At 39.0% G+C, this 17,290-nt stretch overlaps 1 protein-coding gene across 2 annotated transcripts; it reads right to left on the reverse strand.

The window, feature by feature from the left end:
* Positions 1 to 81: 81 nt before the first annotated feature.
* On the reverse strand, positions 82 to 15,927 carry LOC133654985 (kelch-like protein 7). 2 transcript variants are annotated; one of them, XM_062054865.1, is made up of 5 exons: positions 15,625 to 15,927; positions 11,650 to 11,752; positions 4,105 to 4,198; positions 437 to 561; positions 82 to 363 (listed from the first exon to the last, which is right to left on the reverse strand). In XM_062054865.1, exons 1-5 carry the CDS (start codon positions 15,679 to 15,681, stop codon positions 347 to 349), a joined length of 396 nt encoding a protein of 131 aa, XP_061910849.1. In that variant the 5' UTR covers positions 15,682 to 15,927; the 3' UTR covers positions 82 to 346. The 2 variants fall into 2 exon arrangements, with proteins under 2 accessions (XP_061910849.1, XP_061910848.1); XM_062054864.1 differs by having other exon boundaries at positions 15,598 to 15,884.
* Positions 15,928 to 17,290: the final 1,363 nt, after the last annotated feature.

Consider the following 17,290-nt stretch of genomic DNA (forward strand, 5'->3'; position numbering starts at 1 on the left):
GATCCATACTTGTTATAAAAAATAAGTGTTTTAAGGTTATGAGCCTCATCATGCACACCTCAACAATAAGTCGACGTCAGCTTCACTTTTGTCAACTCTTTATTAATGAAGAAACCATGTTGAGCAAAGAGTTTATATGATGAGCAGGATGTTTATGCTTTAGTCTCATGGGCGCATAAACACAGCTGGCATGTCATCACGTGGAGGTGATTGTCCCCTGATGGCTGCTACCTCTTCACTGACGAGGGGCGACTGTCTAATTGAGGAAGAAGCGAACGCCGACTCGTTGAGAGGAACAGATCATGGGATGGTCAATGCCTTCAGGGTCTCCAGAGACAAATTCAACTTAAACCATTCCAACACCTGCGGAGGAGAACAATAAATTAATCGTTGAATCCTACAAATACAGAAGATGTGTTCAAATTTGACCTCTGACCTGAGCGCCGACTGGCAGCCGTCTGTTTTTTGAGGACCTTCACACACACTTTCGTGAGACATTTAATCTGGTATTGTTTGGCAACTTCCAGCAGAGACTGGACTTTGCTAATATCCGCTGGAACCCTGGCATTCACACAAACAATATTACAATTCACAAAACATTCAACTTTCACACATCATTTTTTGGTGTGCTAAATATATACACTGTGGGATTTAAATAAGCTCTACTCTTTCCTACTCATTTGTGAACATGAATTTTGCAAATGTAACCAGAGTGTCATTTGTTAGGCCTTAAAACCTCTTATTTCCAAAATTGTGTACACTACTGAATTAGGGTCCTATGTGCTTATGTGGACACTTATACTGCCATCTGGTGGTGTCAGAAGAGTATAACATACTGTATATAATGGAATTTGGAAAAAAAAGTGTAAAAATAAGAATTATTATGTCACTAAACATGAAGTACACGTTTGTTACTTATGGAATAAGTACATCATATCAAAAGATGATTCTAAGTTTTTATTCTAATTAGGGTCCAATAAGCCCAAATAGCAAAGAGAAATAAAAAAAAGTATGTAAACAAACAGCTTGGCCTTAAGAGGTTTTAAATTAAAGCATGTCTAAAACAAATAAAACATACCATACGTTAAAGTCAACCTGTGATGACAAAAAGGCAGTGTGATGATACCCATACACAGGTATCATACACATGATACCCATACACAGGTTATTGAATGTAACATAGTGCCAAATGTACAGGCGGCTTACACTTGTGTGTTATGGAGGTTAATTTGTGTCTTTATTACAAAAGCTTTTTTTTTGGACACTGAATTTGTGTAACTTCATTTTTTAAGTTTAAATTTAGTGAACTGATTATAAAAACATTTTTACATCAAATTATGCTGACAATTTCATGGTATAAACAAAAATTAATGAGCAACATTGATGTGTTTAAAGATTTGGTTCGTTAAATTACAGTGCTTTAAAATTCAGTGTGAAAACGTTCAGGGTATAAAAATCCAGTGTATAAAAATTCAAGAAAATAATTTGTTGCAAATTTTTTTTGATTAAGACTTAACTTCAACCTTGTGGGTGCAGCCTTCTCTGAACAAGTCATAACCCAAAAACAATGTCTACACAAAAAAACGAATTTGCAACCCCCCCCCCCAAAATTTTGCAATCCAAAAATTTGGTTGGTTGCATTTTTGCTAGCAAAACTGTTGCAATTTTTTTTTCTTCGGTTAAGACACAGCTTCAATCTGGTGGGGGCCTCCTATGAACAATATGTTGGAAACCTTTTTATTGGTCATATGATGGTGTGACCATATCGTTTACATTTCAACCCATACGAGTACTAAATCAGCATTTAAAAAACATTGCTCAAACGATGCCTTAACTTAAAGAAAACACATGCACATTTTTGTAAAAAAACAAACCACAAAAACATTTTTATCCTTTTTCTCAATTTGTGACATTGAGGTTAAACAGACTAGTAATTTAAATACTTCAACTATATAAAATAAATTATATAAATTAAAATGATGAAATCTGGACTGCATGGAGTGACTACAACTTTGAATATGCAAACTAAGGCGAACAGCAGAGTTGTTTATTTTCTTTTTAAATGAATGCACACATGCTAATATCACCTTTTCAATGCTTATGATGTGCATTTATTAATGTGAAATTACCAGTCAGTCTCCATACTCAGTGATCCCCAAACACCGGTCCGGGGACCGGCCGTGACGCATTTGCTACCGGGCCGCACAGAAACAATAATTTACAAACTACCGCATTTTCTCCGACTTAACTTTCGCCTGTCCCACTGAACACACCAATAAGCTTGTTAATAGATTACAACTCCTTTGTTATAGTACATAGGACAATGCACATTAATGGACATATAAAATCTTAATGTGCCAGATTGTAGCCAAAAGCTCATTTTTCATGCAATTTTTTTTTTTGCTGTTTTTTCATCTGCCACACGTAAGAAGCTGGTCCATGAAAATAATGCACGCATTAAACCGGTACCTGGTTGAACAAAGGTTGGGGAACCCTGTCCATACTCATCTTTGTACTGACGTATGCATTGACCTGATCAAAACCTATACAACAACCAGCGCTGCCTTTCAGGGAACCATCCACAGTTAAGGTTAAAGGAGCATGTGCACAGCCGGTGAAAAACATTATTACTAATCACCCCCACGTGATGAAGACAGCGCAGGAACAACACAAACATAACAGGAAGTGGAAACAAAATAAGAGCTCAAGAAAGGAATTCAACCAAAAACAGGAAACAAACACCCAAAAACACCCAAAGCCTGGCCTAACAGACCGTAAAAGCTTTAGAGCTGGAGCGAGCTTGACTTGAGTGGGCGTTGAGACAAGAAGCTGATCCTCCATCTCCAGCTCCATCAGCGCCTTCCGGTACCACTTATCCATCCATGCCACACTACTTATGCGGTGAGTCCCTCGTAGGAGGACGCAGACCTTCAGGATGTTGCAGATTGACAGTAGGCAGAACTGGCGGTAGCGCTATCTCCGGAAGTGAAGCTGACGGCGCCCTCGCTGGTGAAGAGATGGAAGGCGACTTTGATGGAAGGAGCTGTGCATCCCCAGTTGCACAGCTGCGAGTCTTAGCCTCTCGCCCAAGAAGCGTATTCCAGATGCTGTCTCAAGCTAGAGGGAGGAGCTGTTGATCCACAAACTCAACTGAGGCAGAAGCCAAGAGTGGGTGAGTTTTGGGAAGCCGGGTCGCCGGGATGCTGGAACCACACCAGGAAAACTGTGAAGCGGGTGAGGTGGGAGGAGCTTGACCCCTGGCCAATTGTGGCCGACTGGCTGTTCCAGGCAAAGAAAAATTGTCCAAACTGAGCACCTCACGTGCGCGCACCTCCTCACGCATCCGCGGCTTGTCGTCTGATGTGCGTGTGCCTGCGGTGTACCGTAAAAGAAATGAGATGGCTCTGAGCCAAGGCTACGCTGGGTGACAGCTCAAGCTGCGTACACCGATGCCAGGTGAGCGTGAACCGCACGGCAATTTGTTGGTGGGATCATTATGTTAGGTCTGCTCTTTGTAGCTGGGGTCGTGACCTCAAAAAGCAGAAGACAGCAGGCAACGTGCAGTTAGCGGGTATTTATGTCCATAAATCCAGAATAAAACTTAAAATACAGCGGGGGTAAAAAAAAAAAAAAAGCACAGAAAACACATGAAAAAAAATCCAGCTGACGTAGAGCTAATAACCAACAAAAGTAGTTTAGCAAGATTTAAGTATCCACTAACTGTGCTGGTGACGCCACACATCCATAGGCAATGATCCCACACCGACAAAGAAAAGTGACTGGCTTAAAAACATTGTTACTAATAACAGGTGATGAAGACAGCGCCAGGCAGCAGTATGAAACCAGTGCAGGGACAACACAAACAAAAGAGGAAGTGGATACAAAATAAGAGCACAAGAAAGGAAAAAACACCCAAAAACTAAACAAAGAATGGCCTGGCCTAACAGATCGTAACACTATCATATCATGCATGGTTGAAATAGATTGAATTCAAATAAACAAACGATAACCCGATTTGTTCCATATAGGTTTAGTGTGCAGGGGTCAGGATATAATATGTACTAATACATCTCATGTACATCTGTAAGTGTTGTGTGTTCTTACTGAGAGGTGTAGATAAATTCTAACAGCAGTTCAATGATCTCGGGGTCGACACTACGGAGTTCCACCTCATAGGACTTGGACTCCAACATACTGGCTGCAAGTGAGAGAAAAATTAAAAGTTAGAAAAAGAGCGAAACATAAATAGTTAAATAAGTAATAAAGAAACCGATATGAAAATACAAATGAACAAATGGGCACTTGCATTTGCATACAAATCACACAAATTTATTATTTTTTGTTTAAATTATATATCTAATTAATGATTAAATAATATAGATGCAAATCTCTCCAGGGTGTCCTCTTCATCATACATACCAATTGCTTTACAGAGCAGAGTTATTTGGGTTTCACGTTACTTAGCGACAAAGGCTCTGCCCACATCTTATTGGACAGCCTAAAAAACATCCATCTATTTTCTACCGCTTGTCCCTTACAGGGGCAAAGGGGGTGCTGGAGCCTATCCCAGTTTATCATCGCCCATTAAGAGGAGTTTGTCAGATTACAACCTAAAATGGCCAGTCCAAACATAATTTCCGGGATGGAATTTTTTGCTGTGCAAACTTTGGATATTCTTCATTTAGACCTTCAAAATTGAGAGTAAACATGGCGAAAAATTTAATAAAAATGATGGTCTCTATCATGCACTGTCTGCTAAAAACAAATGGCCTGATCTACTGAAGGTTTGTGTGTATTAAAACTAGAGATGTCCGATAATGGCTTTTTTGCCGATATCCGATATTCCGATATTGTCCAACTCTTAATTACCGATTCCGATATCAACCGATACCGATATATACAGTCGTGGAATTAACACATTATTATGCCTAATTTTGTTGTGATGCCCCGCTGGATGCAATTAAACAATGTAACAAGGTTTTCCAAAATAACTCAACTCAAGTTATGGAAAAAAATGCCAACATGGCACTGCCATATTTATTATTGAAGTCACAAAGTGCATTATTTTTTTTAACATGCCTCAAAACAGCAGCTTGGAATTTGGGACATGCTCTCCCTGAGAGAGCATGAGGAGGTTGAGGTGGGCGGGGTTGGGGATAGCGGGGGGTGTATATTATAGCCTCCCGGAAGAGTTAGTGCTGCAAGGGGTTCTGGGTATTTGTTCTGTTGTGTTTATGTTGTGTTACGGTGCGGATGTTCTCCCAAAATGTGTTTGTCATTCTTGTTTGGTGTGGGTTCACAGTGTGGCGCATATTTGTAACAGTGTTAAAGTTGTTTATACGGCCACCCTCAGTGTGACCTGTATGGCTGTTGATCAAGTATGCCTTGCATTCACTTGTGTGTGTGAAAAGCCGTAGATATTATGTGACTGGGCCAGCACGCAAAGGCAGTGCCTTTAAAGTTTATTGGCGCCCTGTACTTCTCCCTACGTCTGTGTACCACTCCGTACAGCTGCGTTTTAAAAAGTAATAAATTTTACTTTTTGAAACCGATACAGATAATTTCCGATATTACATTTTAAAGCATTTATCGACATCTCTAATTAAAACATGTGCAAACTTGATAGTGCATGCAAAGCTGATTTACTAGCCTGTGCACCAAAGAGTCCCCGCAGGCACAAGACATTGATACAACGTTGATTATGCGTATCTTTTACAAGTGACTTTGAAACAACATTGCAAAATAGTTGTATTTGTACATTGAGACAACGTTGATGTCTAATGTTGGATCCACGTTGTTGGTTGGGAAGTGACTAAATTTCAATGGTCAAATCAAGGTCAAAACCTGACATTGAATAAATGTTGTCAAAAAAGCATGTTGTTTCAACGTTGTATTTGTGTTGTAGAATATTGGTTGGGAAATGACAAAATTAAACGTCGTCAAAAAGCATGTTGTTTCAACGTTATGTTTGCGTTGCTGAACGTCAGGACGTTATTCAACAAGTTCTCAACGTTGTTTTAATGTCTTGTGTCTGTTGCGATATCTCTTACATGAGCAAAATAGAGAGCGCGATTCAATTAGCGTGTCTTTCTTCATGTATATGCAGAATATATGCTGATTATCAGAACGCCCGCAATACTGGGAGGGGGGGGGGGGGCATGCAAATATATTCATTTAGCACTCGCAATGTGATCTAGTAAGACTGAAACTGTTCTGCAGTCACTGTTTTTTGTCCATATTCAGCACATCTGGAATGTGTGTGCAAACGAGCACATTTATGCGCACAAATGTCTGAGAAAAAAAAGACGATTAATGGAGAAAATATTCTGTCTGTGTGCGCATCAAAATATTTGGACCATCAGAAATAAAGTATATCATCTATTCAGCAAACATTTTGTAATTTCATAGTTGCTGGATGACTTTTTTTTGTTTTTAATGATGTTCGTTTTTTCACATATGGAATAACTTCCTTCATTATGCATTTTCTTCCGCCTGGATCATCACTACACCGCAATGCATTCCAGAGCGCAACTTAATCTACTAAAGTTAGGTTCTGTTGTCTATATCAGTGGTTCTCAAATGGGGTTACGCGTACCCCTGGGGGTACTTGAAGGTATGCCAAGGGGTACGTGAGATTTTTTTAAAATGTCTGTCAAAAAGAACTGTGAAAAGAAATGCAACAATGCAATATTCAGTGTTGACAGCTAGATTTTTTGTGGACATGTTCCATAAATATTGATGTTAAAGATTTCTTTTTTTTTTGTGAAGAAATGTTTAGAATTAAGTTCATGAATCCAGATGGATCTCTATTACAATCCCCAAAGAGGGCACTTTAAGTTGATGATTACTTCTATGTGTAGAAATCTTTATTTATAATTGAATCACTTATTTATTTTTCAACAAGTTTTTAGTTATTTTGATATCTTTTTTTCCAAATAGTTCAATAAAGACCACAACAAATGAGCAATATTTTGCACTCTTATACAATTTAATAAATCAGAAACTGATGACATAGTGCTGTATTTTACTTCTTTATCTCTTTTTTTCAACCAAAAATGCTTTGCTCTGATTAGGGGGTACTTGAATTAAAAAAATGTTCACAGGGGGTAGGTACATCACTGAAAAAAGGTTGAGAACCACTGGTCTATATCAGTATTTTTTAACCATGGTTGGGCCGTGAATGCCCCCTAGAGGGCCGCCACAAAATATCTGTTTCTCAGCTGTGGTCCGTATGGGCGGCAGCGGTACTCGGTTGTAATACACCTTTCCACCACTTGTGGCAGTAATGACAATCTCAAACAGACAGAAGAAGTCAGAGGAGTTTCTTAAGCGCAAACATTATGACTGACGTGGTGAAGCTGTATTTTCATTTGCACTGTAATTTTATCGACAGTTAATCTCAGAAAAATATATATTATTGTTATTATTCATGATTAATTTAGTTAGAATGTATTTATTTTAGCACCGCATTACAATGTACATTTATTCTTCATCAGTTTTTAGGAGTCCATTCTCTTGCAGTATATTTGATTAGTATTTGTTTGTATTCATCCTGACCTAAGCCTAATTAAATCTGTGATTAAAACATGCTTTCATATCATTTGACAAGGTCTATCTTGTTAAACTGTGAGTAAGTTAGATATAATTATTGAATACAATCAAAATAAAGAGTAAGGGTATTAATTCAGTGTTAATATTTGAGTGGCTGTCTGTAGTGGAAAAGTTGGGCCCCAAGGTTAAAAAGGTTAAGAACCCCTGGTCTAAATCACACTTTATACAACTCATATATTATATTTGTGTGCTTCATGAGGTTGGACAATATGATATGCCATAAATGTGGAGGGGAATGAGTGTCTCCATGGTGACAGCCGTTACAATACATGCAAAAACCTTGTTTAAATAAGGCGGTCTGCACCACTTTTGTACTGGTTATCGATTCTAAATGTAGTCTTAGTAGCTCAAACGTTTTCACACACTATTTGATCCTACTCAGTGGCCTAGTGGTTAGAGTGTCCGCCCTGAGATCGGTAGGTTGTGAGTTCCAACCCCGGCCGAATCGTACCAAAGACTATAAAAAAAATGGGACCCATTACCTCCCTGCTTGGCACTCAGCATCAAGGGTTGGACTTGGGGGTTAAATCACCAAAAATGATTCCCGGGCGTGGCACCGCTACTGCCTACTGCTCCCTTACATCCCAGGGGGTGATCAAGGAGGATGGGTCAAATGCAAAGGACAAATTTCACCACACCTAGTGTGTGTCTGTGACAATCATGGGTACTTCAACTTTAACTTAGTAGATCAGGCCCAATGTCGTCAGTATAAACAATGTTCCCTCGCCACTTCAGAGTCTCAGTGCATTACACATTTTATAGTACAACTGAGTACATTGACATGTGAGTACACATTTAAGTTTTTATGTAAAAATTATGTAAGTTTTAGAGTGTATGAAGAGAGCATAGAAAGTGTTTATAAGTGTGTGTGAAAGCTGTGTGGAGGGGCTTATAAAGATTTTATATGCATAAAAACCGTATTTTCCGGACTTATTTCCCCACGCTTTGAACCTTCCCCCAGCTTATAAAATGGCGCAGCTAGTTTATGCATTTTTCTTCCCAAACGTCCATTATGTTTAGTATTGAACAAATAGTTTTCATACGGACACTGAATAGTGTGTTATTGTTTGTGCTATGGCGCCATCTTTTGGACAAGTTTGCTTTTTGGGGCGGTAAAGCTCGGTTGGTAGAGTGGCCGTGCCGGCAACTTGAGGGTTCCAGGTTCGATCCCCGCTTCCGCCATCCTGCCGTTGTGTCCTTGGGCAAGACACTTTACCCACCTGCTCCCAGTGCCACCCACACTGGTTTAAATGTAACTTAGATATTGGGTTTCACTATGTAAAAAGCGCTATGAGCCACTAGAGAAAAGCGCTATATACTGTAAATATAATTCACTTCACTCGCTGCAGGTGCTGTTAGTTTGACAGTGTATTACCTGTTTCGAGCCTTCTACCGGAACTACAACCGTCCGTAGCGTTTCTGCTCGAAATGATTCTTCATTCATCCAAGCAAGGTTTGTAAGTTTTACAATATAACTAAAACAATTCATACTGACTAAACTGTACGGTGTGTAATTTCTGTAGGAGTGTTTTCATGCATATTTGAACATACTATTGTAATGTAATCAAGCTAGCGTCGTTAGCATTAGCGAATATGCTAACACGTTTAAAAGTGTCTGTGTTAGCGTTATTAATTTCCAATGGCATTCTTTTTGTACTGTTTCAGTTTCGTAAGTTCCCCAAAACGTCACTGTGAAATTTTTGAGTTTGTTTAGCTGATTGGAGAGCTAGCTTCCGCAGCTCTTGGGTCTATGATGATGACTTCTGTTTTGTTTAAAGGCCTACTGAAATGAAATTGTTTTATTTAAACGGGGATAGCAGATCCATTCTATGTGTCATACTTGATCATTTTGCGATATTGCCATATTTTTGCTGAAAGGATTTAGTATAGAGCAACGTCGATAAAGTTCGCAACTTTTCGTCTGATTAAAAAAAAAAAAACCTTGCCCCTACCGGAAGTAGCGTGACGGTGTCAGTTGTTCACTTCCTCATATTTTCCTATTGTTTTCAACGCAGCTAGAGCTATTCGGACCGAGAAAGCGACGATTACCCCATTAATTTGAGCGAGGATGAAAGATTCGTGGATGAGGTACGTTAGAGTGACGGACTAGAATGCAGTGAAATACATATATTTTTTCGCTCTGACCGTAACTTAGGTACAAGCTGGCTCATTGGATTCCACACTCTCTCCTTTTTCTATTGTGGATCACGGATTTGTATTTTAAACCACCTCGGGTACTATATCCTCTTGAAAATGAGAGTCAAGAACGCGAAATGGACATTCACAGTGACTTTTATCTCCACGACAATACATCGACGAAGCTCTTTAGCATGAGCTAACGTGATAGCATCTGTCTCAAATGCAGATAGAAACAAAATAAATAAATCCCTGACTGGAAGGATAGACAGAAGATCAAAAATACTATTAAACCATGTACATGTAACTACACGGTTAATAATTCTCAGCCTGGCAAAGCTTAACAATGCTGTTGCTAACGACGCTAAGGCTAACTTAGCAACCGGACCTCACAGAGCTATGATAAAAATATTAGCGCTCCACCTACGCCAGCCAGCGCTCATCTGCTCATCAACACCCGTGCTCACCTGCGTTCTAGCGATCGACGGCGCGACGAAGGACTTCACCCCAACACATATGTGGTTGGCGGCTAGCATCGGCTGGCGCATCTGCTATCCAAGTAAGTCCTTCTTGTTGTGTTGCTACAGCCAGCCGCTAATACACCGATCCCACCTACAACTTTCTTCTTTGTAATCTCCATTGTTCATTAAACAAATTGCAAAAGATTCACCAACACAGATGTCCAGAATACTGTGGAAATATGAAATAATAACAGATCTTTTTTGTATTGTATTCAATGGGGAAGGCATACCTCTGTTCCCCTGGCTACGTCACGCGCATACGTCATCCTCCAAAGGCTTTTTCAACCGGAAGTTTAGCGGGAAATTTAAAATTGCACTTTATAAGTTAACCCGGCCGTATTGGCATGTGTTGCAATGTTAAGATTTCATCATTGATATATAAACTATCGGACTGCGTGGTCGGTAGTAGTGGGTTTCAGTAGGCCTTTAATCAGCCATTTTACTGCTGTGTTACAGGCACTGTTTGGAAATAATTAAGGTATGTAAATAAACATTTACAAAATATTGCATACCGGTATATACCGTAATTTCCGGACTATAAGCCGCTACTTTTTCCCCTCGTTCTGGTCCCTGCGGCTTATACAACGGTGCGGCTTATTTACGGCCTGTTCTTCTCCGACACAGACGAAGAGGATTTCGGTGGTTTTAGTATGCAGGAGGAAGACGATGACACAATGATTAAAGACTGACTTTTCATATACCGGTAGGCTGGTTATTTTGATAACGTACAGGCGAGCACTTTGTATTACTTCGCACCGTTGTATTATTTGTACTCTGCAAGAATGCTGTTCGCCATGTCAAAGATGTGAAAGTTTGATTGAATGATTGAAAGATTTATAGTTAATAAATGGGACGCTTTGCGTTCCCAAACAGTCCTCTCTGTCCCGACAATCCCCTCCGTGGTAGCAGGAACCCCTATATACTACGGTAATTACACATCAAAACCCTGCGGCTTATAGTCGGGTGCGGCTTATATATGGAGCAATCTGTATTTTCCCCTAAATTTAGCTGGTGCGGCTTATAGTCAGGTGCGGCTTATAGTCCGGAAATTACGGTGTCCATCCATCCATTTTCTATCGCTTGCCCCTTTTGGGGTCGCGGAGGGTGCTGGAACCTATCTCAGCTGCATTCGGGCGGAAGGCGGGGTACACCCTGGACAAGTCGCCACCTCACATCTGCGGCTAATGTTGCTAATATATGTATATATATTTCTTTATTCTAAAATTTGGTGGGTGTAACTTAAACATCGGCTCTATAGCCTGGAAAATACGGTAACATTTATAAAAATGATAAATCACGAAAAGGGGTGTGGAAAGTAACCCTGCGTTAAAGTAGTGGTAGAGTACTGAGTCTGGGTCTACATGCACGTGTGAAAACGTACTGGTAAACATGAGCTTGAAGAATTTGCTGGCAGCTGCCAGCACTATTCTGTGGGCAGGAAACTGTTTGCTCTGTACCACCAAGCACACATCACACAGAGTTCCCTGTAACAAAACACAAACACGTGTCAAAACTCCACAAGATACATGACTTGTGTTATAGTTCATTCTTTGGTATGTTATATGTTGTGATAATAATGCCAGCATGATAAAAACAACAAACAATACGCTTAATGACAGTTTGGACTTTTGTTTACGATTTTCCTGTGTTTTGTATCGCATCTTGTTGGATTCTTTGTTCTGCTGCACCTTCAGTTTCTGGGTCGTTTTTAAAAAAAATTGCCCTTTTACCCGCATGTCGCCTACCATCTCTGCGTCTTGGGGTCACGCCAACAGACAACATGCACTTTTGTGACAAACATTAGGGGTGTTCCGATACAACTTTTTCACTCCCGATACAATACTGACATTGGCGTCTTGAGTACTGGCGGCTACAGATATTATTCTGATATGATATCAGCACCAATCATAGTCCATACTGCAGTAGTGTGAAATGTTAAGAAGATTTGATCAAGTGAAATTACAGCTAAATCAATGGTAAGTATGAAAAAACCCCATCTTATTTTTTAACTGGAATGGACTTTTATGCTGTCTACAAATTGAAGTGGGAGTGGTAATTTCTTTTTGGTGACACCTAGTGGTCACAATAATTCATTAAATTAAGCTCATGACACTGTAGGTTAAAAGATGCAGGCACTTTTGTTACTGGACACTTTGACATACTTTTCTGCCTTGTAGACTCTGTTTGTGTAAATAATATGCAATTACAATATTTGAGACCTGTTTATACCGACAAATGTGATGTTTCAGTTTTAATATTGGTTAAGGACATATGTCGAGCTTGTGTGCTATTGTTGTGTAGCTGTAACTCCTTGTAGCCTATAGCCTACCATGTTTACATTTTGTAAAAGACGACAAAAATACAAGATAACACCATCTTTGTGTAACATTTATATGTTAATTGCGCTGCAGGACTGCTCGTATCGGAGTTTATATCGGAGATTTTAGATGCAAGCTGGTATCATTCGATACTGTTTTTTTGTTGATTTCAGACGGAAATCAGATATCAATATCAGATCGGGACACACTTAATTAATATTGCTTCTCAATAATAAAAACAATTATATATGAAAAAATAAAAAAGATTAATAATCGAAAAATAATGCTGCTTTATTTTAATATTGTTGATGGAAAGAGTAGATTATACAAGGCAAAACCTTATTACTCACATTGGGCTAATGATTTAAAAACAATTCCTTTCGGGGGAAAAAAGCTGACTTTTTGTCTTTTCGGAACACTCTTGCTGTATTTTAGCCATCATTTTTCAACCGACAATACCTCAAAGCCAACCAAAAGGACTTTTATTGACATAAAAGTCCTTTATTTTTCAAATGGCACAAAAACATTTTGGATTCTAATTTTTTTTTTTACTTTTTTGGTCAAATCCATCAATCAACTTCAGCCCTAAACAAAAATACCCAATGTTTTTATCTTATTTTAAACCTTTGAAGGTATTTTGATCAAATTGTGTTTGTTTTCAATCAGCTACTTTACATACCATGAGTTATTTTACTATTTAAATATGTGATAACTGATCAAAATGCTTTTAAAAAGGGCCAACATAGTAAAAAAAAGAGTAAATAAATGTTTGATATTTGTTTAGGACTGAAGTTGATGAAGAAACTTAATCAAAAAAAAAAAATCAAAATCTAATGTTTCTATGACTTTTATGTCCCTGTTTGGCTTTGAAAACAATTCAAATGGAATGTACCAGGAGGGTTAAAAGCAAATTGGTTTATTAGATGGATTTGGATTTCATTTTGACCAGGGGTCCCCAAACTTTTTGACTCAGGGGGCCGCATTGGGTTAAAACAATTTGGCCGGGGGCCGGACTGAAAGAGCAAGCACTTGTCGCGGCACGAGTGCGATGATGTTAAAGTTAAAGTACCAATGATTGTCACACACACACTAGGTGTGGCGAAATTATTCTTTGTATTTGACCCATCACCCTTGATCACCCCCTGGGAGGTGAGGGGAGCAGTGGGCAGCAGCAGTGGCCACGCCCGGGAATCATTTTTGGTGATTTAACCCCCAATTCCAACCCTTGATGCTGAGTGCCAAGAAGGGAGGTAATGGGTCCTATTTTTATAGAAGTGCAGAAGTGATTCGGTACACATACTGAACTGGCCACCGTGTGGCGTTGTCAGTCACTGATTGTAGTGATCCGTACTGTCAAAAGAACTGCAGAAGAGATTCGGTACACGTACTGAACTGGCCACCGTGTGGCGTTGTCAGTCACTGATTCTAGTGATCCGTACCGTCAAAAGAACTGCAGAAGAGATTCGGTACACGTACTGAACTGGCCACCGTGTGGCGTTGTCAGTCACTGATTCTAGTGATCCGTACTGTCAAAAGAACTGCAGAAGAGATTCGGTACACGTACTGAACTGCATGGCCACCGTGTGGCGTTGTCAGTCACTGATTCTAGTGATCCGTACCGTCAAAAGACCTGCAGAAGAGATTCGGTACACGTACTGAACTGCATGGCCACCGTGTGGCGTTGTCAGTCACTGATTCTAGTGATCCGTACCGTCAAAAGAACTGCAGAAGAGATTCGGTACACGTACTGAACTGCATGGCCACCGTGTGGCGTTGTCAGTCACTGATTCTAGTGATCCGTACCGTCAAAAGAACTGCAGAAGAGATTCGGTACACGTACTGAACTGGCCACCGTGTGGCGTTGTCAGTCACTGATTCTAGTGATCCGTACTGTCAAAAGAACTGCAGAAGAGATTCGGTACACGTAATGAACTGCGGCCACAGTGTGGCGTTGTCAGTCACTGATTCTAGTGATCCGTACCGTCAAAAGAACTGCAGAAGAGATTCGGTACACGTACTGAACTGGCCACCGTGTGGCGTTGTCAGTCACTGATTGTAGTGATCCGTACAGTCAAAAGAACTGCCGATCCCATGAAAACAAGCCACATGAAAACAAAATGAGAGTAGACTAGTAGAGACAGAAAGAAGGGGCGGGGGTAAAGTGTAAGCAGGCTGTTTTGAGAAGATTTAAAATAAAAATAATAACTAATGTATGTACACATACATAGGCTATTATTTACAGAGTTATTGTAACAAAAATAAATTTCTCTTTGGGGATCAATTCTGATTCATATTATTATTATCATCCCTTCTACTGCAACTGTTGTTGTTGTTAGATTAACGCGAGTCCCTACGCAGTGCGCGAATGTCTGCACTGTGATTCGGTGAACAAATTTTTTGAACGAATCAATTTAAGGAACTGATTCTAGTGATTCAGTACAGTCAAAAGAACTGCCGATCCCATCACCAATCTCAGGGCGGCCACTCTAACCACTAGGCCACTGAGTAGTCACAATATTGATGGGAAAATGCATTTTTAGACAATATGATTTTGCCTAGGAGACACCGAGAGTAACAAGTGGTAGAAAATGGATTAGAAAGGACAGATTAAAAAAAAAAAAAAAACATTTTACATTTTTTTTATTTATTAACTTTGACTTCCCGTGGGCCGGATGCACAGTTTGGGGACGCCTGATTTAAACAATCCTAGTTTGATGTATAGTTAGTATTATTTTATTATTATTCCTTTTTTTCATTTTGTATTGTCTCTCCAAAATGATATACCTTACCTGGTTGTCATTTTTTTACGTTGCTATGTAAACCGCTCATAATGAAAATTGGCAAACTGGAAAGAAAGTGCCGTTTTTTTTGTTGGTATTGAACATTTAATAGAAAAGCACGCAACTCCACCAAATATCGCGATACTTGTAGACAACACGACAGCACAATAGCACATTCCATTGGCAAATTCAAATTTCCAACCAGTTTGCACATTTCTAGCTTTTACTCACCTGTTTTCTTAGATTGTTCATGCCTACCATGATGCTGTCAAAGTGTCCATCTTCGACATCATCTGTCTTGGATCTTGACGCCATTTTTGAATATGCTTATTCGTTTAGCTAATTATTGCGTATTTGTCATTGACAGAATCACATACATTAAATAACTTCTAGTTCTAGCATATAACGGATAACATGAATTCAGTGTTCGCTATCTCCAACTAGTGCAAAGACAAGCCGTGCACAGCTTTCTGCTTTGTTGTCTTTCAAGCGTCATAGAAACACGTCCCGTCAAGTATTTAAAAAAAAAACCAAAGTAGTCTTTCGTCACTTTGAACCCTGCCATTTTTTTCGGGAACATTTTTGGATTAAAAAAAAAAAAAGCTGTGATCTGCTTCATATCATTATCGAACTGAAGCTGGAGCTTTTCGAAAACTATTTCACGTGGATAGTCATGCAATATTTGTCGTATGTTTGTTTAATAAAAGTTGTGTATAAAACTGCGTACTTTCGTAGTAATCGCCGGAAAATGTTTTGAGAGGTAGCTTTCAGAATAAAGGTTACTTCCGTGTCTCAAGTATAAATAAAGTAGTCATAAAAATATTTTTAAGTTCATTATCTGAGTTTGTACAAAAATACCACCGTATCAGTGGACGAAATAATTGTGACTTAACTTTATGCTTTTATACTCCGTGTAAAAATGAATGATACATAATGAAATGCAGGATTCTCAAACTGTGAAGTGTGAATTACATTAATATAGCGCTTTCTCTCAAGTGACTCAAAGCACTTTACATAGTGAAACCCAATAACTAAGTTACATTTAAACCAGTGTGGGTGGCACTGGGAGCAGGTGGGTAAAGTGTCTTGCCCAAGGACACAACGGCAGTGACTAGGATGGCGGAAGCGGGGATCAAACCTGCAACCTGCAACCTCAAGTTGCTGGCACGGCCGCTCTACCAGCCGAGCTATACCGTCCTGTATCTAGTAGAACCACTAGTAGTACTGTGCTACTACTAGTGGTACGCCAAAGAACCAAATTCATTATACTATATACCTGTGCTTTTAGGTACATTTTCATTTAAAAACTGTATTTTTACATTTATTTTAGCACAATGTGGTAGAAAATGGATGGATGGGTTTATTTTACTTTTATGTGCAATTAATTGTATGTGATTCATTATTTAAGTAGTGTTTTATTTTCCTGTATTCAGAGTTACTGTTCAAACCGTGTGTAACGTTACAGATGTCAAAATATTAAATATATACTTGTTAAATAAACCTCTGCCTTGTTTTTAAGAAATATGTAGGCCTTCTACGCTAACTTCTACGGTTTAGGTACATTTTCATTTAAAAACTATTTTCATATTTATTTTAGTACAATGCTTATTTTACTTTTATTTGATTCGTTATTTAAGTACAGTGTTTTATTTTCCTATATTCAAACAGTTACTGTTCAAACTGTGTGTAACGTTACAGATGTCAAAATATTAAATATATATTTGTTAAATAAACATCTGCCTTGTTTTTAAGAAATATTTAGGCCTTCTATCCTACTGTATTTTAATGTTAGCACTTGGAGAGCCAAGTGTTTTCTGATGTGGTACTTGGTGAAAAATGTTTGTGAACCACTGACTAAATGAGTAATATTTTTAAAATGTATGGCCTGAGACAGTGTGTTTAGTTTGCAAGCTGACCGGAAATA

Source organism: Entelurus aequoreus, linkage group LG08 (assembly GCF_033978785.1).
Source record: "Entelurus aequoreus isolate RoL-2023_Sb linkage group LG08, RoL_Eaeq_v1.1, whole genome shotgun sequence".
NCBI lineage: Eukaryota > Metazoa > Chordata > Actinopteri > Syngnathiformes > Syngnathidae > Entelurus > Entelurus aequoreus.

Bases quoted from the DNA above. Each gene is read 5' to 3' on its own strand.
- LOC133654985 (XM_062054864.1), bottom strand. From the start codon at position 15,681: ATGGCGTCAAGATCCAAGACAGATGATGTCGAAGATGGACACTTTGAC. The intron at 11,753-15,597 runs GTGAGTAAAAGC...GTTTTGTTACAG, and splicing joins TGAACAATCTAAGAAAACAG to GGAACTCTGTGTGATGTGTG. The intron at 4,199-11,649 runs GTACGTTTTCAC...TCTCACTTGCAG, and splicing joins CTTCAAGCTCATGTTTACCA to CCAGTATGTTGGAGTCCAAG.